General features: G+C 33.2%; 2 protein-coding genes across 3 annotated transcripts in view; one reads left to right on the top strand and one right to left on the bottom strand.

Annotated features, from left to right (window-relative positions):
- Positions 1-23,331, top strand: part of LOC105151446 (uncharacterized) — a 228,111-nt gene that overhangs the window by 143,051 nt on the left and 61,729 nt on the right. The gene's annotated exons all lie outside the window — the stretch shown is intronic.
- Positions 1-23,331, bottom strand: part of LOC105151445 (putative G protein-coupled receptor B0563.6) — a 56,442-nt gene that overhangs the window by 21,380 nt on the left and 11,731 nt on the right. Inside the window, exon 2 of one of the 2 annotated variants that reach the window (XM_087415655.1) lies at positions 14,212-15,014. In XM_087415655.1, coding sequence (XP_087271781.1) covers positions 14,212-14,428 — 217 coding nt within the window. In that variant the 5' untranslated portion in view covers positions 14,429-15,014. Of the gene's footprint in view, positions 1-14,211; positions 15,741-23,331 lie in introns of those variants that run through there. The other variant, XM_011065151.2, reaches the window with a different exon arrangement.

Here is a 23,331-nt window from a genome sequence, read left to right as displayed (position 1 = left end):
TTCCGATCAATTCTTGTTACTACAATGTATTTGTATAATTCCTTCTTAAACAAGATGGATGGATAAAGAACGTTCTCTCTTCGATCTTAACATGATTGCACCTTCGATCGTATATATGTGGTGTGGCAATAAAGTTCGATAAATGTTATTAGAAAATAAACACTATATAAGTATACGATGCTTTGAAATGAAATGAAGATTCATCAGTTATCTAAAATGTGGATTTAACATTCCTGGTGTGAATTTAAGACCCAAGCGATGCTTATACAAAGTTAAATTAACACCAACATGGCGTGGATGTAAAATCCTTGGTATTTATATCAACAAATCTCTGGTGTTAAATCCACACCATGTTAATGTTATTGTAGCATCAATGTAGTGAGAATTATATAGACACAACATGGTATTAAGTTGAAACTGCAATTTTTTAGAGTGTGCATTCATTTTCAATTTGATAGTTGGTCATATGAATTCAGATCATCTTTAATAAAAAATGATGAATGTATATTTTTAACGTTAAGATACATTTAAATATTTTTTACTGTATTAATTAATTCTTGATTTAGGTAATGATATTATGTCCGATATAAACTTGACATTAATAGTCCACATTTATGGCCGAAAGATTGCACCTATGTTATTCGAGAGAATATGTTACTCCGAATCGAAGAGTGCGAAGTAAGAAGTATCCGTCTATAGATTTCTCGTCGGTCAAACTGACTATCCTGCCCACGAGCGGGCATCGTCAAATGATACGTGGATTTCCACGAGAGTGAATCGATCTCATCCATTCTGCGTTATTCAACATCGAGCTACCTGTCCTACTGACAGCTCCTCTCCTCCCCGAATATGCCGGATGTGGCCTTCGTCGCATATAAATTGCAAAACCTACTATGATTTGGGATTCCGAGGAGCAGCTAAGATTTATTTTTTCAACCGATTTTTAGTCTCGATTCCAAATTTATTATCCGTTAGTGAATCAAGAGTCATTGATTGGAAAAATAGGATATTAATAGCAATTTAATTGAAAATAATCTTGCAGATAATTTAATAATAATATTAATGAAAGAAATTTTAACATTTTATTAAAACAAAGACATGATGTATTTTGTATTTGTTTTATTAACATTTTGACACGAACTTTTGTAACTGATCACCGTGCGTCATATTCTTATTTTTTTATATAATGTCACTTTAAATAAATGTTTTTACATTGAAGTACATTTTCCAATAAAATACATTTTTCAATAAAATGTACTTTTAAGTAAAAGTTTTCGTTGATAAATCTCTCAAAGTTGACCTCATCTCTAGAATCTATTTCTCAGAATATATCATATAAAATCAATGCAAAGTGTTCTTGGTTCATATACAGATGATAATATATAGGAAATGTATTAACCCTCCGTCTGCGATCATATTTCTCTGAGCCCTTCTTTGTGCAAAAATGAATACGAAAGAGAATAAATTTTGCTTATGCTTAAAAGGACTTATATTACAGAAGATTAAATTAACATTGTCATAGTGTCGATATTGTTATTGAATTAATAAGATTATTTTCAATTAAACTACTATTAGCTAATGTTGTTAGTGCATCATTTTTTTCTGTCTATACAAACATATGTGTTTTTACAATTTTGTATATTCTTTTTTGATATTTGATATATCTCATAATCTGATTAAGTGTAGTGCGGTTTTAGATTTTTTTTTAAATAAACGTGTTCGAAATACAATATTTTTATCTTCCTTTTTATGTTTGATATATTTATATTTTTTATGTAAGATATATTTATACAGAAGAGGAAAATTTTGTGCATTAACAAGTTAAAGTAAATGACGAAGTTGTTTCTGACCCAAAAAAGTTTGCAATTTTTCTGACGAAAGTACGAGAATCTTCTCCGTGATTGAATTATAGGTACTCACACAAAGATAAATCCGCACTAAAATGCCGAGAGCTTTCTACGTGACAAATACTCCACATTCATTGCAATTCCTTAACTCGATTTATCAACCTCTCGTCCAACTGTACTGCGGTGGAAAAGTACATTCCAACGTTACTGATATTACCTTATCAGGCCGATCATTACGGTATATGTATATACCGAGAGAGCTACGAAATGAGATATCAGGATTACAATCTTGATCTATCTTTTGTTAACAATCAAACGTCGATCTTATGAAAGTGAATACATCATTCATCTTAATGCGACAATAACAAATATTACGAGATAATTTCCCTTTAACTTGTGGACATGCATCAAGCAAAGCTTAATTCACGATAAAACGATTTCAGTTCAATTTCTTCGCTTTTATTTGGATTTGCACGTATATCTTATTCGGAAATTGATCCAATGTAGCGACCACTTGGAACAATTTTGTATCATTTCGGTTACAGTATCGATTTCGGCATCGAGTGCTATTTCGCACAGCCATAGCTCTCTGTTATTTAACGTGGCGGTTAATACTATCCGAGCGAAGCGGATGACAATGCTCACGTGCGATCGTTAATATTCATAAAGCCCGAAGTAACCCGCGCATCGTTATTCGGATCTGTAACATCGCCGACCTAGTGTGGATTTAATAGATTTTCCCTGTGGTACCAGTTACGAGAAACCCTTATAATAAGCAATGATCTTGTGTCACGACCAACAGTTTCTAGAAGTTTCGGAAGAATCAAAGAAGGGTTCTCCTTTAATATTGATATCCCTGATGAAATATTTTTCCATGTGAAAGTTTACAACTGAGACAGGCAGGCACGCTTTCGATAAAACTTATTCGCTCCCCTTGTTTTCCTCCGGTTTAGCTGATTTTATAAATGTTTCCGATGCTTCCTATAATAAAATATCTCAGACGATGAAATATCCTTCTTGATGCGGAGATTTGTTCATAATCATTACGTATGTCTCTATCGCTGCAATTACACAATTGGAGAATTTATATTAAATTTAATATGAAACAATATTAAACAAAGAATTTTTTAAGATCATAAATGTGAATACACAACAAGTAGGGAATAAATTCAAATATTAAAACAAATAAGGGCTATTAAGGGCTATTAACGCTGGATGTCTTTTATGGAAGAGCGTTAATCGCCTTATTTATTTTAATATTTGAATTGTTAATTCTATTGAGCTGTTTAATAAATTTTTTTGTAATTGTTAGGGAATAAATATTTTTAAAGGTCAAACTGGATCTTATGCTTAAATAATTCGATATGAATTTATATGCTACTTTTTTAGTCATTTATAAATTGTGAATTCATTTAAATTAAATTTAACATAAAATGAATATGTTAGAAAATACATAAATATTATGTAAAAAATTAATACAAAAAATGACGTAACTTTCATAAAATTAAAGCGACTTTTTAGAAGCAATCACTTCAGCAGACAATTTATTTTATAACTTTGTAGTAGATGATTTAGTGTAAGATTTAGTGTAAAATTTTTAATCATGTTTTCAAAGTGAAACTTTAAACGCTTTTTTCACGAAAAGTAATTTCCAAAATGCTTGCTTGAAAATGACTCTACCATTTGATTTGCAATTTTACATACTTCTTCTAGACACTATAAACTACTTATGATTTTTGCTGTTTTTCACAATCAAAAAATGAATAAGATTTTTGATGAAAACTTAGTAGGCAATATCGTCTTTAAAAAAGATAAATGAATCTCGATAAAAGTTTAATCTTCAAAAGAAATCTTGCGTAAACTCAAAATTATTTCGAGGTCAACCGCCACTGTCATCAGGTGATTTATTCGAAATTTTCTAAATCTAGAAGTCTGAGAATGTGGAAAGGCGTCATAATACATATGTCGTGACGTACACGAAGAAATAAAGAAATAAAGAAATCTCTTTAGAAGAACATTAAGATAATTTTCAGGTCAAGGTATCATTCGTCGACTGAATTAATCGCCGAAGAGATATTATAATACGCTTGCTTCCAACATTGATATAGTAGTACCTCCAATTTTTCTGTATAGATATACTCGACCGATGTCATGCCTTTTCTTTCTAGACACACGCAATCTCTCCATTAAATCACCGCTTACGTAAAAGTTAAGAGCAATAAGCCTCCATCACATGCGCAGCGACAAGAATCCAAATTCGCGTGTCTCTTTCTCCTAATTAGTCACGTTGTCCACGTAACAAAATTTTCGTATAATTTCGCGTAATGAAGTGTCAAAAATACAATAAATTTGCACGCACGTGCGCGCCCAGGTGTTACACGTTAAAGGGATTACTTTGAGGCGGATATGTTCTCTCCGCTTCTGATAATTCCTTTGATCAGCGCTTGTTGCGGCAACCTGATTGTCTTCTCGGCGGGGTAATCAAACTTGGATGGTCCCTTTTATCTCGCCTTCCCTCGTTGTATCCCGATACATCAATCGTACAGGACCATCGGACAAAGAATTTTTTCAGGAAGAAACGAAATCCGTTCCTTTTCCTCGACAAAGAAATCATCATTTTGCTCAAAATTTTTTTTTCATTCCACATATAATGTTACAAATCGGTAACGCAAAGTTTCAGACAGAAAATTTTTCCATACGGCATTCCTTCATTATTCGCATAGCGTGTCTAGGACATCCTCACTTTATAAATTCACTAAATGAATGTTATTTGTACATATTATTATAGATATATATTTAACGCAAATTATTTCAATTTAAAAATTATTTTTAATTTTATATATTATATTTTATTATAAATATAAATACAATATATTGAAATTTATAAATTTATAAATATATTAAATGACAAAGAATGTATAGAATATTATTTATCTTCAATAATCTAATATTTGAGTGAGATTGCAATGCAAAAATTACACAAATTTGTGATCTATAATTATAAGTATTACAAAAACTAGATAATTACTTAAAATTCAAATAATACAAATACAATTTATTGTCAAGTATGTCATGAGATAACTATATTTTGACAACGCATGTTCTCGGACTTCTAGATTTAGGAAATTCCAAATAAACAGCCCGTGACATTGGCACGAGAGAAATGATTTTACCGCAAGATTGAACTCCATCTGGCCGTAAGCAAATGCTTCAGTCGCGGCAATAATAGACGCGGAAACAGGCGAGAGAAGAAGCGAAGGACAGCAGCATTGGCGGTCACTTACCCGCCGTATGTAAAGGCATCTGTAAACGAAGCGGAAACAAAGTAGGTCATGGCAGAACTTGGAGAAAATGGTTACGGGCGTTACGAGCGTATCGATAAAAGATCATGGCGCGATAAAACTACTTGAAAGCCGACGGAAGCTATAGCTCGCCATTATTTAGGCGTCTTTCAGCAACGTGATTTAACGACATCGTTCCGCGCGATCGACGAATGTTTTCCCCGTCGTTATTCAAGCAGAATAAAAAGGCATGATGAAAATCAAAGTGGCTCCAAAATGGAATTGATTAAAAGTCGATTATTTTTTTCAGTCACGATTTATTTTAACCAAGAAAAGTAACGCGTTATCAATATTTGTAACGCTGTTATCAATATTCTGTAAAAATAATGAATTTAGCCGTTATTTTTTATACAATACAGAGTTTTATTCCATTTTAATTCCAGATAAATATATTATATATTAAATATATATTATTAGATGTACACATTAAAAATAATATTAATATAAAAAAATTATAGATGATTTATATTAGATAAGTTTTTAATATAAAGAACAACTTACTATAAAGGGATTACAAATAGCTTAGAATTTTAAGTTGTAATATTATTATACCAGATATTAATATTGATTAATATTATATTAATTTTCCATTGTGATTGTTCTGCTTGGGTACAGGATATGAATCTCCGGACAGAGCACAACGCAGAGTGAACTACTTCACTAATATACGAGTTGCAATGGTGACGCGGACAAAGAAATATCCGCCGACGTGTGGCGTTTTTGCAATTTTTCCGGGCACGCTTCGAATCGCTTCGAAATGCATCCGCGAATTCTTCCGTCCTGAGCGACGCCTCGCGATTCGCGATACTTCCGGACGCGAAGGCACGTACCCTGGGCCGTCGCAACCCCCTTATCTTGTCCGCCAGCATCCTCGTCCTCGTGCGACGTGCATACATCGCGCATATCGATGCGCCCGCTCCGCGCGACGAGCACGTCTCGCTCGCTCGCTCGCTTATTTACATACGCGTCGATGCTGATGCACCGTTACGGTACGCGATGCTGCCGTGCAGAGCGTAAAGACTCTCGCCTTTCTTTCCCTCCTTCGGATATGCCGGGTGACGGCCGCCGGTGTGCTTCACTCTCTGATATTTGACGCCGCCGGAATTTTGATGCTCCATCTTGGCCGCGTATAGGACTTGGATACGGACACTAGTACACCTATACACACGCGTTCACTTATCTAACGGAATTGGCGCCGACTTATCCGGAATTCTAACGACGACAGTGCAACACGCATACGGATGATACAAAAGCCATGTCGCTTGTCATTTCGGTAGAATAGCGAAGGTCGCTTCCTACTCAATTTTCTGTCATAGCGTTGATATCCTATTCTCTGAATTTCTGGAATTTCCGAAAGTTTCGTATCCGGCAGGCGATCAGCACGTTTGGTGAGCTTACTATAGAATGTATAGAATATATATACGAAACGTTAGCTTTAAATAATTGTCAAAAAGCTTAGTAATGAGTTTATTTAGAATCTTTGGCAATTGTTTTTAAAACTATTAGATAATAAAGAGTTGCAGTAATTAATAAAAGCCATTAATAAAAATTGATAGTAATATATTGGCACTTCTTCAGTAAATAATATACGACAAAAGAAATGAAACAATATAAGTAAAAAATAAAAGTAATTGATGTAAATTGAAAGATGAATTAAAAGATGTCATTATTAGGGTAGGATTATAATAGCGGGATATAATAGTGGGATATAATAATTAATGATTGTTCCGGTTTTATCGATAAAATACTTTTTTTCATCACACACGTTTTATAAAATGTATTAAAAAATGTTTAACTAAAGAAAAAATAATGTAAAATAACATAGATATAAATTATTGAAAAATGCTATTATTAATGAGAACATTACATGACATCTAGATGAAATATTATCGTCTTTGCTCTCAATAAAGCTATTATTATTATTAATATTATTATTACTGTTGGTAATAATTTGGCATTCTTTGTCCGACTTTTTATCGCTAAAATATTTTCTAACATGCAAATCATTCAATAAAATATTGCATTCATCAGAGAATAATTAACGAAAAAAGAAAAATGTAAAATAACGTAACGTAAAATGATGTAAAGAAACATTAATGTTTTGGATGGAAATGTTACACAATGATTTTTGATCTGAATATTTTTATCAATAAAATATTTTCCACCGTATACAGAAGATAAAATATCTGTAAAACACTTAGGGACTCCACACAATAAAAGGAAACAAAGAATTTCAACCTATCAGAAACTGTGTATTCCACAATACATGATTTCTGATAGGTTGAAATTCTTATTCTCTGTTTTCTGTTTCCTGTTCCTTTTATTGTGCGGAGTCCCTTAAGCTTTATATTCTTCCTGCAACATCACAAGATGAAAGGTGAATCAGATCTCGCAAGAGACGCGTCTCTTTGCGTGTCTCCTTTGTGCGTAGACGGATATCCTTGCTCGGTAGCAAGATCAAGGGTAGTAGTGGACCAGTCGAGAAACTCGAATTACACTAGCGAGGGAACGAGATACTCTTAGGATTTTATTCCGTCATTTCTACACGAAGTCGGATTGCCACATATATTTAAGGTTTTATATGCCACATATAAAACCTTAGCTCTTCTTTAGATTTTCCTCGATGAATTTAATTACACTGGTTAATATTTTATGTTTTTATCAGAGTAATATTTATCTTTTCTTAATAGAACTGATCAATGGAATAAGTATAAGTAAAACATGTAATTTTTGGAGAATTAAAAATACATTGTAGTTTTTACAACTGTAATACTAAAAATAATTAAGAATATATTTAATACTTCTAATCTATCTATATATCTTATTCTGAATTTCCTAATATTTCAATTTAAAAAAAATTTGATTTATGGAATCCATTTTTCTAAAATGACCGATATATTCTCCTCGATCATTTTTGTAATTATTTAATTGACATAATTAACTCAGGTTGTATGATAAAGCGTAACACTTACAAAAGTCTTGATGCATGTAAATTGTAATGAGTGTTTACTATCCAACTCTAAACGATTGTAATAGACGAAGTTATTCATTCCGCGCTGCGAACCAGTCATAATTTGCAGCAACTGTCACGATATTTATAGCACTTTTGAATGAGATTTCATTAGTTTCATTATTCACGAATCGCTTGTTAAGTCATTAATCTTGATGAGTTTGATGGTGAAAGCAGGTGAGAATTTTCACAGAAGAGTAACATGTCGGCACATTCACTTCAGATACTAAGTTTCTTGATAGATTCCCAGATCAAGGACGATTGAGCTCAGCGTCTCGAGCAGAAACTTGAAGCAAAGCGATTAAAGTGCAATATATATATATTATATATATATATATATATATATATATATGTATGTATGTATATAACGTATATATGTATATGTATATATATTGGGTATAGGGAATCGAAAAAGGAGAGGGAAAGAGAAGGAGAGAAAGCTCAAAGAAACTTCGATCATGAACAAGTGATGTTGCCCTGTCATATTCTCCTTCTTTGTCTCTATCTCTGTCTTTTCTTTCTCTTTTTGTTTCGTCGACCTTTTCTAATCTTCTAAATCCTTCTAAGGCTGTATTCTTAATACACAGAGAGAATCAAGTAAATCAGAAATTTCATGTGATCGTTTGCACCCAGACACCTTTTGATACCGGGATATTTTTACTGGATAGCGAATCGACAATATGCTATTCGCCGATACTTCATGACACGCTGATAACAAAAAAATGATTGCAATTATCATAATTTAATTATGATTTATAATCAGTGTATTGCGATGCGCCGTAGATTCAACCAATAATCTAACCAATTATAGTAATTTAATCAATTATCTTTCTTTTCTTATTATTTTAATATTAGAGTTATCAGCCGTACTCTTTTAAGAGTATTATGTACTCTTTTTAAAATGGCATTCTTGATCATTAATTACAATTTTATGTTTATGAAATTATATTAATAACAATTGTTAGAAACTATGTTTTAGAAATTTTATTAAATACTTACATTTAATACATAAAAAATTACATCCTGTCTTTCCATCCTCGGATCATCATCTTTCTTTGAAAAGTGTATATACATACTCTTTTTCTTGTAATTTAGATATGATAATTCTGGATATATGAAATGACACATGATCTTTTAATGCATCTATGTGCGCGCTGAGAGATTTGAATTTATCGGGACGGTCTTGTAGAAAAAGAAATTAACTCGAGACTAGACTAAGCGAAATTGAGTGCTGCAAGACAATGCTTCCGCAACGAGCACGCTCCGGTAGCGTAAACCACTTTAGAGTCGATTTTGCACTTTTGTGGCGCAATTCTGTGGAGTGCACAACTCCAGGATGTATTCCGCGGCTTTACAGCTGTGGCTGCGGAGTTAAACGAAAGGAAGAAGCCTCGTATATGTAGAGATGTGTTACGACCGCAGAGTCTATAATCCTTAAGAAACCCGACCAGGGCGATAAAGACATGACTCTTAGGAACGTGCAACTTCATTGGGGGACGAGAACCGTGAATCCTAGTTCCATTCAGTTCCATTCGAAACGCGGCACGATGCGCAACTCAACGAAAATGCTAAAATCGAATTGTCGAGTAATTTCCTCTCCTAATACACTGGCCACGTTGCCTCGGAAACGGGCACGGATGTTGAAGGCGCCGCAAAAACTATCGAATCCTCTGTCTCGGAGACGGAAGCTACGGAGGACAACTCGCCATAGCGAGCATGAAAGCCTGGTTGGACCCGACCATCGGAAATCTCGTTGTTGTTGCTTTTCTCATCCAAAAGCAACTGCGTTTTATATGAGCGATATATCTTCGCCACTCTCTGAATTGAAAAATGAATTAATAGTTTTTCAGGAACAATTTTGTACGGTATTTATCTGAATCTTGACAGTAAAGTGTGAGTAGAAACTTACGATATGTGTGTATATAAGAATCAGCTGTTTATTTTGAAAATATGGAATTTTTTCTTGCATTTCAGAAATTGTATTTTCGAAATAAAAGAAAGAAGTAAGACTATTGATGCACGGCTATTGATGTACCTATGATATATCAAAATTAAATATGTAGTAAAAAACATTTTATATTTGTTTTAAAACCGATTCTGTTAAAATTTTTGTGTTGAATTTTTAACATATTCGCGAGTGTTAATTTATCATAATATGATCTTGATAATGATATTTAAACATTTTACATTAAATTGATATTCAATGTTTTTTATGAAAATAACACAATTTATAATAATATTTAGAGTAAATGAATAAATAATATAAAGACAATGTGTTTCAAAATGTAAATTCTAAAATAAATGAATAAAATATGTTAATTTCACATATTACAAATATTAATTTTACTGAAGAAACGTGCTTACAAATTGTGTCAGTGTTATTTTTGTTTTAATTTTTTATATAATATTTATATAATATTTATGTTATTTCCTAACATATTTATCTTATATTAAATTAACACAAAAATTTAAGTGGACACATGAAATGTGTTAAATTTAACATAAATTCTAATTGATATATTGACATTGAAGTAATGCACTTCTAATTTATTAGCTTCATTTATTTAATGAACTATTTTTCTCTGCTTATATCAAATTAATTTATCAATATCGATCGCCACGGCAACAGGTTCAATGTCAATAGCACGTTCTCTTCCTCGAAATGTCTATAAATACACGTGACTGTTATATAAATAAGGGCGGTTAATGATTGAAATCGTGGGCGGCGTTCAGCACAAATAATGCGACGCTAAAGAAATTAACCGGGACATCTTGGCGATATGTATGTACTTGTAGTGGTTTGAAATCTCGGTTGGAGGCTCAAGAAACAAATTGTTGACTACTTTTTTGGCATCATGCCAAAACATCGCCGCCGGTTTGTTTGGCAGTGCTCTCGCACCGCAAGAAATTCTCAATTTTGAGATTTTTATCGGTTATGATTACAACAGCGCATCTCAACACTTGAAATCGCATTTCTGCTTACGAAAAACCTTCATAGTCAATTCGATTCGCGTCTAATCATCGCTTAAAGTTCCATTGCTTATTTTTGATGTAAAACGAGAGATTCCCGCGGACTTAACACTTTAATTGTCGTATACATATGGCAAATTTATTTTTATCGATGTCCAATTTAGAATTATAATTATAAATAACCGTCACTTGTAAAATGATTTATTTACTCGGTTAAAAACGATTTTAATATATAAATATTCGAGTCAGTAAAAATTATTGTAAATTACAATTTTAAAATATTAAAAATAACAATTTATTAAAAAAAGAAATTATTAACTTCTTTATTTTTATCTATTTCAAATATAAAATTTAATTTTTACAAGTGTGTCAGTGTTATTTATGTTTCATCTGAAACTATTAAATACATAATATATATATTAAATACAATATAATATATTAAATACAAAATAATTTAAATAACATATATATATTTTTTATTTATTTTTTTAACTCTTATTTACTTTTATTTATTTATTTTTTGTATGATGTATATTTTGTATTGTGATTTATTTTCTGATTCTACACACCTATTTTAGAAACAGCGCATTTCTCGACTGTCAGTCTCCGAGAGCTCAATGTCGAAATCAACTTGGTAGTCAAAGTGTTAACTAGTCACGAGCCGAAAACGCTTTCCAACATGCCCGACGCGCGCATTTCCGAAACGGATACACGTTACCCGATCCCGCTGTTGTCCCGCGAAACTATGGCGATGAATATTGATGAGCGGTCTACAGTGAAATGGCAGTACGAATCGGCGGGCGTAACGATTGGAAGGTTAATTGAGAGTAATGCTCGTCTTTTTCCAGTCGGGGAAACAGACCGTTAATCTCCACAGAAAATTTGCGCGGCTGTAACGTCGAATTTTCGACTTTTTCGTGGTTTTGGAGGATATTCCCTAATGGCTTTCAGGATGAGGTGTGAACGAATTGCTTTTTTTGCGAGTATCCTGTGAGGTGTTTTCTTTTAAAACAGAGGAGGAAGAAAACGAGGGAGGACGAGGTTGGAAGCCTTCACTTAAAATTTTCTTAGGTAAGTTCGGCACTGAAAAAGCGTACGCGATCATTTATTGCGCGCGTAAATAACCTTTCAACTTATATTGGAAGAAAAGAAAATTGCGTGCAGTTTAAGTTATTAATATATTCTTCGCGCGCTTATAAAAAGTCTCGATCCTCATATAAAAAATAAAAAATATTTTGAACTTGTGTTAAACCCGGTCATTGTTAAAATCTTTGTATTGAATTTTTAACATACCCATAAATTTAACATAATATAATTAAATGTGTTAAATTTAATACAAATTTTTCAACTGTGTATATTACACCAATAAATTAAATAAAGTTGATTGAAAAACCAAGTACTTCTCCGTTTAATAAAAATAATTAGATCACGAAGAATTAATGTTTATGATATCCCTTAATTTCTTGTTTGTTTAAGCAGTTTTGTTGGAAACAATCATCCAGATAACACACATGTCTAAAAGATGTCATAGATGCATTATATAAACGTCTTTTAGACATGTGTCTTATCTGGACGACTGATAATGATTGTAGATAATAGATGTACATGACGCACGCGCTAACGACGTATTGAAGCACGCGCGTTCTTGACCGTCCGATAATGTACCTCACTGAAAATAATGCAATCGCTTTCTATGCCAATATTACGTAAACATGGAATAATTTTATTGGAAGGTATTATACTGCTAATGGTGCCGCTTTTTCCTCCCCGGTGTCTCCTATTTCAATGCACCTAGCTTGCACTTTTCTCTTATCTAGTAAAATGTTATCAACACAGAAGACTATTTTCAAATCTACTTTTCGTTACTACTAGCTCGTTTTCGTTTCACTGTTGAAAAAATGCTTGTTGTGACATCGGTAATTTTATTCCGTCTCCAATCTCAAAAAGAGGTAACTATGCGATTGTGACACAAAGAAATACTGTATTAAAGTTACAGAGACTAGAGAAAGATTTTCATTAATTATTACGATTAGTCGTTATAAATACGATTTTATATTAACCCTGGAATAATCATCTCGGATATTTTATACCCCAACAGCGAGAAAATGTGAATTATTATAAAATATATATTGTTTAATATATTTTCTTTCTTTTTTAATAAATTATTCTTTACGTAGAAAGAGAAAAATTGAGGTAAGTAGGTCGCCTATTTGGGAGAATTACGGGTCCAAATAAGATGATCTCCCATAATCCCATTCAATCTTTATGCCTGGTTGATGTTAATTTTCTAAATCCTGATAAAATTTTTCAGTATAAAGTGTATGGAAATATCAGTATAAGTATATGGAAATTGAATCAGAACATTCAGAACGCGATTTGTAAACACTGAGATAAATCTTCACGTCGACATGAAGCCAATCAATCAATTATGCTAATAACATACAAAATTATTTATATCTTAGAAATGGTTGAGTTTTCGATCTAAGGCTTTTTTAGTATGGTGTGTACTATCTATTGCATGTAAATGCTAAATCGTTTTTTTAAACACCCTGTTTATTTGATTTTTACTTATATTTTTTTTTTAAATTGTAAGTATATATTAGGTGTTGGAATTAATTCGTAGCGTTTTTTAATGAAAGAATGTTATTTATTTCACATGAGCATTAAAAAATACATTAATGAAAGTACATCCCATCACTTGTAAAACGCTACGAATTAATTCCAACACCTAATAAAAATATACAACATATTGTTAATAATAGTGATTTTTAACTATAGGATATATAAAAACAATTCAGATTGTCGTTTACGTGAAAAAAAATTAGCTAACTACTCTCGAATTAATATTATGATTTAATAATATTAAATTAGAAGATTTATAATTGCTATACTTAACAGTTTAATAATAATGTTTAATTGTTCAGAATTTAATGATCTGATTATTGTCGGCGACAACATTTTTGATCTGGATTCTGGAAATATTTACCGAAGCGTAAAACTAGGTCTAGAAACGAATAACGATAGACAGATAGATGATGCTCACCTCTCATGTAGACGTAAGCAGTGCCGCGCATATTTCTTCTCGTGAGAACGACGAGATTCAAGATATTTCCGATGATGCCGAGACAACAAATGGTCGGCAACACGATACCGTAACTGACTCTTCTCAAAGTCGGTGTTCGAGGATCCTCCTGCTTGTCCAGATCTTCCGGTAGCAGGCAGATATTCTGAATCCTGCTTATATTAAGCAGGTCCGTCATCTTGCCGTTCTCTTGCTCTCTTTCTCTTTCACTTCAACGCCTTTCACAATTCGCGATAAATTTCCCCGTTCCATCGCGCCCGCAGATCCATCTTCGAATTCGCTCGCTCAACTGCCGTGTATTCATCTCGTGACACGCGTTTCCGATTGATCAGTAATTAACTAGTGGAGCAATCGCGTTTTTCTGAGATGTTCGAGCGAGACGGTGGCTGATAACACGATCTGAATTTACAAACGAGATTAGTAAAGTTAGGAACGATACGCGCAAACTTGGTAGCACTTTTTCGAACCACATTCGAATTAGATCATTGCGATTCGATGACACGATTCACAAGTTTTACATGCCGATCAAGAGCGCGCACATTCGTAAAAAATACACCTGTCATGCAACAGGTGCGACGAAAGTTTCATTTTACCATGGAAGCGTCGTGAGAATTTAGAAGTCTAAGCTAAACCCGCCGGCTCGAATAAGCGGCTTTACCACTTACGATATTCGCGGTTGCTTATTTCACCGAGGAATCTGAACGTGTTCTTCCTGACAATTTGTACGCCGCCGTCGTGCGGCAGCTGCGCCGTTCCACGCTATCCTGAAAACAAACAGGTCGTTCGTGTATATTCCGCAAATCCGATACATTCTACCGCAGCGAGTATTTATTTCCTCATACTCCATTCGGGGGATTTTAATCGGAACCACAAGCGCGCGCGAGGGTTGAAAAACAGAAAGGTATGCATGAAAAGAACGATTTTGTTCAAATTTTTAAAAATTTAGCTTAATTATTTTTTGGTATCATCAAAATAATTATGTAGGACGCTCATGGTCGATAGGATGTCAAAATTTTTTAGCATCGTTCGTCATGCTTCCGATAAAATTATTTGATGATCCAACAGAAATATTTTCAGATCTGTATATCTGTTCAAGTTTTTAAATACTTTAGTAAAATTATTCTTTCCGTATAGATGCGAAATTGCAGCTAACGCAATTAACAGTATTTGAATTATTGTGAATATTTAACAATAATTAATACGTACAAAAAATTCAAATTGTACACGTCCCAATTTGAGTCTTCAGTACGTATTAAAATATGAAATTGTCGTAAAGTTCTGATTTTTTGAATCTTCTATCTATTGTAATCCAAGTAAAAGTCGAATGAATAAAATAATCAAAATCATCATCTTAAATTGTTAAACTAATTCTGGATTAAATCCAAAGCTGATGCCAAAATCTATAACACAGTTACTGACACTGGATCTGTATAAGACCCATTTAATATACAATTAAGAAACACTAATTAATTTCAAGGAATAAAATTATGTAAGACGTATAAAAAAAAAGAATAAATGTTAAGTCTATTTTAAAAAGAATAATCTAAATTTGCGGATGTAATATAAAGAAAATCGGACTCTTTGATATTTTCGTGTAAAATGCTACAATAATAGATAAAAGAATTAAGAACTATAATAAATTCAAATATAATAATATTTTTTTATTTTAACATTCACAGAAGAAAGCTGAATTATTTTTATACTCATTAGAATCTTTATCATCCAAATAATCTCACTATATAAATCCACTGTCAGCTTTGGAGGGACATTCGATAGACTCACGTCAGCTCTGAAAGATGAGCTGAATTAAAGTTATATTTATATGTTAAAATTGAAGTAAACGGCAAATTATGTAAAAACAAAACTAATGTAAGTTATTGAAAAATTTAGCAATCAATCCCCATGATATTATGGATTAAATGAATATTATACGTCTAATCAAATAAATAAATTCGTCAAACTTGTCTGTCTCATCACGTACCTTTCACGAATCTACGTTTCCGAATCAAAAGGTTGGGGATCGTGAGAATGCGGAATATGATTGGAGGTAAAATCGAACGTCCTGTGTCGCGAAAAGAACACTAATGAAGCGAACTTCGCGCGTTTACGTGATTCTTCATGGCTCAGCTTCTCGCAGAGGAGCGGTCGCGAAGTCCGGAACAGAGCCGTTTCGTCCTGTCTAGTCCCGTAGGAAGGAAATCGTTATTGGCAATGCAACATAGATTTAGATTCAGATAGGTCGACTCCTCCACTTCCGGATTTTGAGAGTTTGCGATTGAAGAAGCGCGGCTAAATTTCAGATCCCGAACGAAAATGGATAGCATCCCCTTGCATCCTCTCGTAGACGGTGGCGTGAACCGGAATCACCTCATAGTCGGTTTATATTCAAGACGCTCGCCATTCCGCGTCGCCGTGAATTTCCTCCGTGGCGAGATATTTTCCCTCTCTGTGAAAGAGAGGCGGAAGGAGGAACACTGTCGCGCCTGTCGTTCGCAAAACGAATATAATCTTCGTGTCTTTCGTCTTCACGTGAATCCAGAGCTCCAGACGGAAGCGCATTTTATGCAGTCTGTGCGTCCCTCTAATGCATCTCTTTCTATATATTTGTCGATCCGCCATCGGAACGAAATACCTAAGTGCACTTTACACGTCCACTGGTGCATTTTTACAAAGTTTGCGATCAAGACCGAAGTTTGGGGATCGCGTTTCGCTTCGACGTCCCTGGCGCGATTCCCGGGAACTTCATCCGCAAAAAGTATTTTCAAAGTTTTCGGGCGACGCGAGTTACGACAGGGATCCCAAATCGATTTTCTACATTGGGAAACAAAATATTCGCTTCAAATTTCTTATCGTACTGATTCGCCTGCAGCTTTTTTCGCCGCAGTCTCTCTTTTACCTCGATATTTGCATCGAGCTATTCGAAGCATTACAAAACGTGTCATGACGATATTGATGTTGTTGCTATTGAACGCAGAATGGATGCAATTATGTGTTGAGTATCGTTATCGCTACGACTGTCGACACTCGTGTCGGAAAAGAAATGTTTTCTCTTCTAAGTGCCGAGGCGGAAGATAGCTATTCGCAGCCTATTCCTTGCTTCTCCGTAGTAAGCCGTGCTGCCTTGTAAAGCCCTCGAGGATTGTAAACGAAACTGTAAGGGAGTGCTTTTATACCGTTACACCGTAGATTAGTCTGCTGGAGGATTAGAAATTTAGGCTTCCATGAAGCAATTGGGATTAGCGATGGCTTAACAATTCTCTCGCATTCTAAGACCATATCATGAAACAAGCATCTTCATAGTTATTAGGTTATTTTAGAATTTATAAATATGTTACTTATTATATTGTATTTCTAAGTAAAATTATTTTAAATACAGTCTATTCGAATTTTTTGAAATTTAATTTACTCAAGTTTTAATATTCTACTTAATCTCAAATATAATATTTATGCATCAACATTAAAACGTTTTGTAATGTAAATATTAAACAACCGTTCTAAGTTCTAACATTTTATTACAAACATAGTATATTACAATTGTACGAAATCTATTTGATTCTCTTTGAAATTTCAATCATTGTTAAACACAAAAATTTAATCGGTTCTTATTGGCCTATGATTACTTGTGACAAAAATTTAAGTCACGTATTTTTTTCATACGTACATACATATCTAATGTTCAAAAATTTAAGATAAAGTGTTTCAGAAAATTAACGCCTATATTTTTAAACAATTATCAAAATAATAAGATATAGAAAAAAATGTTCTTATGGTTTTTGTATACTTTATAATTATGTATATTTAAATTTTTGAAGATTTATTATTTTTTAAAACATTATTATCATATTATTAAAATTATTATAATTAATTATCATTTAAATTATCACTTAATTATCACACTTAATTCATTATTATTTTTTTATGAAATTATATATTTTTTTTTAATTGAAGACGATTTTATATCAAATTCATTTATATAATAAAGTAATTTTACAGTTTAAAAAAATAAAATATTTCAAAAGTATTTTAAAAAACAGCAGATTTTTTTTTGGAAAATTTAAATACACAATTATAAACAGCCATAAAATGCCATAAAAGTCTTTTTAAAATCTTTTATATCTTTTCAAAAATAGAAGACGACTCGCGTCTTTCACGATGGTCTTTATATTCATCATGAATATCCGTCACGAACGGAATGAACTGATTTGCAAAAATTTATTAGAGCTAGCGATTCGTTGCACGGCACCTGATGAGATAGCAAACAATGACCTGGATATTAAATAAAATAATCAACTGCCCATCGTAATAAACTCAAGAATGACAGCTAAACCGGGATCGTTCGCCGAGACGGGGAGATTACTCGAGCTTTCACGTGTACTAAGGATCACCGGAGGATTAATCCGCGATCCCGACTTCGGGATAATGTCCTGTAAATCCGTACGTTTTACGCTTTGCTTCGTAAACGTTTCGCGACGCAAATGCGTTCACCTCGGAGATCGTTAACTCGATAGTAAAGCAAATAGGGCGTGTGCTGCCGTTTCGCGGATAGCTTATCGATCACTTAACCGAGAGATATGCTAGCCTCTCCACTCCAGCAAACCTTTCACAATGTCCTTCTTCATTCCGCATCGCGATAATGCAATCGCTACTGAGACGATGATTACAACTTAATGGACTTTCCTCTTCGAGTATAAACTGCAAAATCACGGTCGGTAGACCATCAAATTGCGCCAAAGCTAAGGTTGATGGAACAGGGCTGAGAATAGATGAGATTGCTTGCAAGTCTCCGAAACTTGCAGAGACGTGACAAAATTTTTGAGTTAATTATAAACCACGTTAGCCTTTGAGATTGGCATATTCTTTACGAAACAGGAGCTATGAGGGAGTCAATGATTTAATATAGGATGAATAATTCCGCCGAATTATCTCATGTCAAAAAACTTATTACGTTGTATGAATATTATTATTCTACTATTTGAATATTATTAACATAATGCTACACGAGTATTTAAAAAAATTGACAGATTTGCGAAGTCTACACGCAAAATTGTTAAAATTTGATGATCGTAAAAACGTCCCCATTATGATGTTCACGAAAAATGCGCGTCTTTTTTCTACGAAAATAATATATAAAAAAATGTTTTAAATAAAACCTTTATATATTACAATTGTAAAATAATTTTAGAAGAAAATTTGATATGAAATTGTCTATAATTTTTATTCATAAAAGAAAATTTGATATAAGATATAATTTTACAAAAATGATAATAAAAGTGGGAATATTTTCAAAAATAAATAGTAAGATTTTTATGAAAAGTTCTTGATAATATTATTGTCATCGAAAAAATAAAATTTATTTTTTTTTTAAGTAAAAATACTTATATTAATTTTATTGTTTTAAAATTTAATAAATCAAACTGCATAAAAGTAATTAGCTTGTATTTTTATAATACTTCGTTTTTAGTAAGACAAAAATACACGTGTGCCCTTTTAAAATGGAAAAAAACGGTGTTTCCATAATCGAGTTGTTTGACGAGGAATCAAGAAAAAGTCGATGATAGTAGAGAGAAAGAAAGAGAGAGTACTTTTTTGCGTGCTGATGAGGTTCAGCGATTCTATTGCCTGACGAGGGTTTCGAATTTCACCCCTGTAATCGCTTTCGCTCTCTATCCACGTTATTGCCAATCAAATCACCTCAATCGAAATCATCTCATCCATCAACTTGCAAAGATCGATGCTACTATCAATTATTGTCAATCGGAAGAAATCTGTCATTTTTCTTTTCGACAGGTGAAATATTTTACATTCTAATTTTTATTTGCTTTTCATCACTAATTGTAAGAGAAAAATGGTTACAATAATTTATAATGTCGTGCGCAAGATAATACATTATTTTTAATACCTAGGTACAGGTACTCAAAAAATAAAATACTTAAGTACAGGTATCTCAAACGCATCTTAGATACTTTTATTTATTATTAACATAAAATTTCAGAATAAATAAGCATTTATGATTTTATATACATACATTCTCATATAATATTTAACAAAACGTCAAATATTTAAAATTGTCATCGGACAAATTATTTCATCGAAGTGTTAAAATGTGTTACAGCATTGTTTTCATTTTTTTGCGTCCAACATAATTTTTTGTGGTACAACAAAATTATTTTTAAATCTGTATCTAATAAAATTTTAGATCTTCCAGCCAAATTATTTTCCGTTTATCACTCACACGCTAAATTGCCATTTTTTTCTCTTACAAAATGCGAGGATTGACGTTTCCCGTTTTTGTCAAATTAATTCGCTCGAGTTTACGGTTTCGTTGATGAAAATTATTCGTACGCGACCGTCGCGTCCGTAATTCTTGCATAAAAGTATCGGTGGGTGTGCGGGGTGATGAAAACTGGCATGTGGGTAGCGCATGGAGTGCATTGAGTATAGCGGTCGATCGTTACGTTAAAACGTTGCAATTCGATCTGCGTTGCGTACACATGCGTCAGTTGTTGTCTGCGTGGCTAGCACGTGGATTGCAAAAATATCTCGGCGATAAATCACGAGCGGTCCGGTGAAATAACAGTCCTCGAGATCGAAGAGTTAGACATTAAAAATAAAGCTTGGTGCATTTCTTTCTGTGAAAAGGTAATTCAATATAGTGTATACTATACATATATTGTCGATCGTGAACTTTTGCTCTTAATTCTTTGAACGTAACTTAACTTTATTAATAATATATAGCACTTCATATGAAAAAAAGTTAGGCATGAAATAAGATGAAACTGTGATCTTTTTTCTTTCGTTTCTTTGTCGATATCAAGAGCCACGTTGCGAGTGGTCAGTAAGTTAGTCAGTCGCTGGCTCACCTAAGCCAGCGTTTTTAATCTTTTTTAATTTGCATTAAATGAGCTATAGCTTTTCTTGAGATATATTATATCTCAAGTGTACACACTTCAATGTTCACCATAGAATTTTAGACATCATTAACACAATATCGCTAACACAGAAATAAAAAGTAAAGTATTCTAAAATTTTTATTTTTTTATGTTATCATTTTAAAAGTAATTTTGCAATAATAATGATATCGCTTTCTCTTTGGTTATTACTGCTATAATGTTAGAAATAATTATATTTATAGTTCTGTAAAAATATATAAATAGTTAACATTAGAAAAAATGATTATGTTATATACTATAATTATAATTATAATTATAATAATTACAATCATTTTTGTAATAATAAATACCTATATTTTTAGTCATGTCGATACCAACTATAAATATAATTATTATGTCTAATTATTATATCAGTAATAAGCATAATTGCGATACCATGTAATTATGATCACAAATATCAAAAACTTTTCTTTTATTGCATCAATATGTTGCGGAATATCAGGGAGAAAAACCGTGACTTTAAGCAAATTTAACAAAAGCAGATACGCATATCAAATTACAATCATAAGAGTCATCGAAATTCGCAAGAAAACCGCTTTTATCATCTGGATGACCGTACTCGAGAAACTAGAAAATACGAGAGACACAGAGATGTAGGAAATTCGCCGAAGAATGTGTAGTGGTTAATATTTTGGCATAACATACAACGGAAAGCGTGGGCTAGGTAAAGGGGTGCTGGAGGAAAGCAACTGCGTTGTGGAATTGACACGTGGCGCAAAAGTCCCGTAGGAAACTTTGCAATTTCCTCGACCACGTGCACGAATGTGTTTCGCGACGGGGTAACAAACTCCCGCAAGTTTTGCACCGAGGGAGTCTCTCTCCTTTTCTCTCACCCCCCCCCCCCCACTGAATTCTCCTCAACCCACGCAGCAGCTGCGACTTAAAAATACGCAGCGACGAAGAAGGAAACTCAGGGCGTACTAAGCATTATGCATTCACCTTCCGCCGGGGACGTCGCCCAAGATCGTCCTCCCAAATCCGTCGGTATGCATTGTGGGACACAATGCGAGAGGCACAGGGGAATGAGTCAAGCCGATTTTACGCTTATAACACGTCTTTGCGCCACTTGGTGGGTTAGCATAGGTTCTACACAGTTTGCAACACTCTCAGCTGCTGGCGAGCTTCTCCTCGACGAAACTTTGCTCCATTTTTCTCTGCAAACTTCTTTCCACGTGCTTGCCTTTCCATGCTTTCTTGTAAAAGGTGTTTGATCTTAAATTCTTGATGGCTCGAGATGATTTCGATAAACGCTTTGATGCGGTATATCCTACTTTTATTTTATTAAGTGATACTTAGTGTTTTAAGAGTAAGCAAAGTGTCTCCTATATCAATAGCACTTATCAAAAAACGTAATGTTTAATTGCATTTAAATAATTATTTAAATTTTTAAATGTTAACTCCCGTGGTATCACTGATGACATCATCGAAATTTAAACGCTATAAAAAATTAATAACATTTAATATAAAATTTTGAATGTAAATAGAGAGCTAGATAATAACGTAATGTAAACATTACTCTATCAAATATTAAAAGTAAACTAATTTTACTTTTATAAAAAAAATGTCACAATTCAATAAGAACGGTTTAAAAAAATTATGAAAATCATTACAATATGAAAAAGATGTTCTTTAAGGGCTGTGAAAGTGACAAAAATGATTTTGTTAGGAACATATTCTTTTTACTGATATTATTTAATTACTTATTTGTGCCGCCGTCTGTTCAACTCTTATTTTCTTACACCATCCTTATACATTCGCTTGAAGCGACGTGAAGCTTATAGTAGGAGTTTATCGTGAGAAACTTGGCAAAGCCTGCTTATAACAAAGCTGTCCATGTCGATAGCATGTCCTCTCTCGCGATGCTTCTTTCAGTAGAACAATTAGACAGGTGTCGCAGATAATTGAAAACTAAAAGCCGGGCTCCTACGTGATATGAATAAACCGCGACATCGCGTGTTACAAAGATAGAGATTTATCTTCCGTAAGTTGAGGCTCGAGATACTGAAGTGTCTCAAGGAAAGAAGATTTATCACGAAAGAGCTACGCGGGGCGTGTAAAACGTGCAGATGAGATTTAATTTATTCCCGTGTATACCAAAGTATCGCCGTTAATTTTGATTATTTATTACTTT

The sequence above is a fragment of the Acromyrmex echinatior genome, chromosome 18 (assembly GCF_024713525.1).
Source record: "Acromyrmex echinatior isolate Ae372 chromosome 18, ASM2471352v2, whole genome shotgun sequence".
NCBI lineage: Eukaryota > Metazoa > Arthropoda > Insecta > Hymenoptera > Formicidae > Acromyrmex > Acromyrmex echinatior.
The sequence above is the reverse complement of the archived record's forward strand: the minus strand, read 5'-3'. Positions and strand labels throughout refer to the sequence as shown.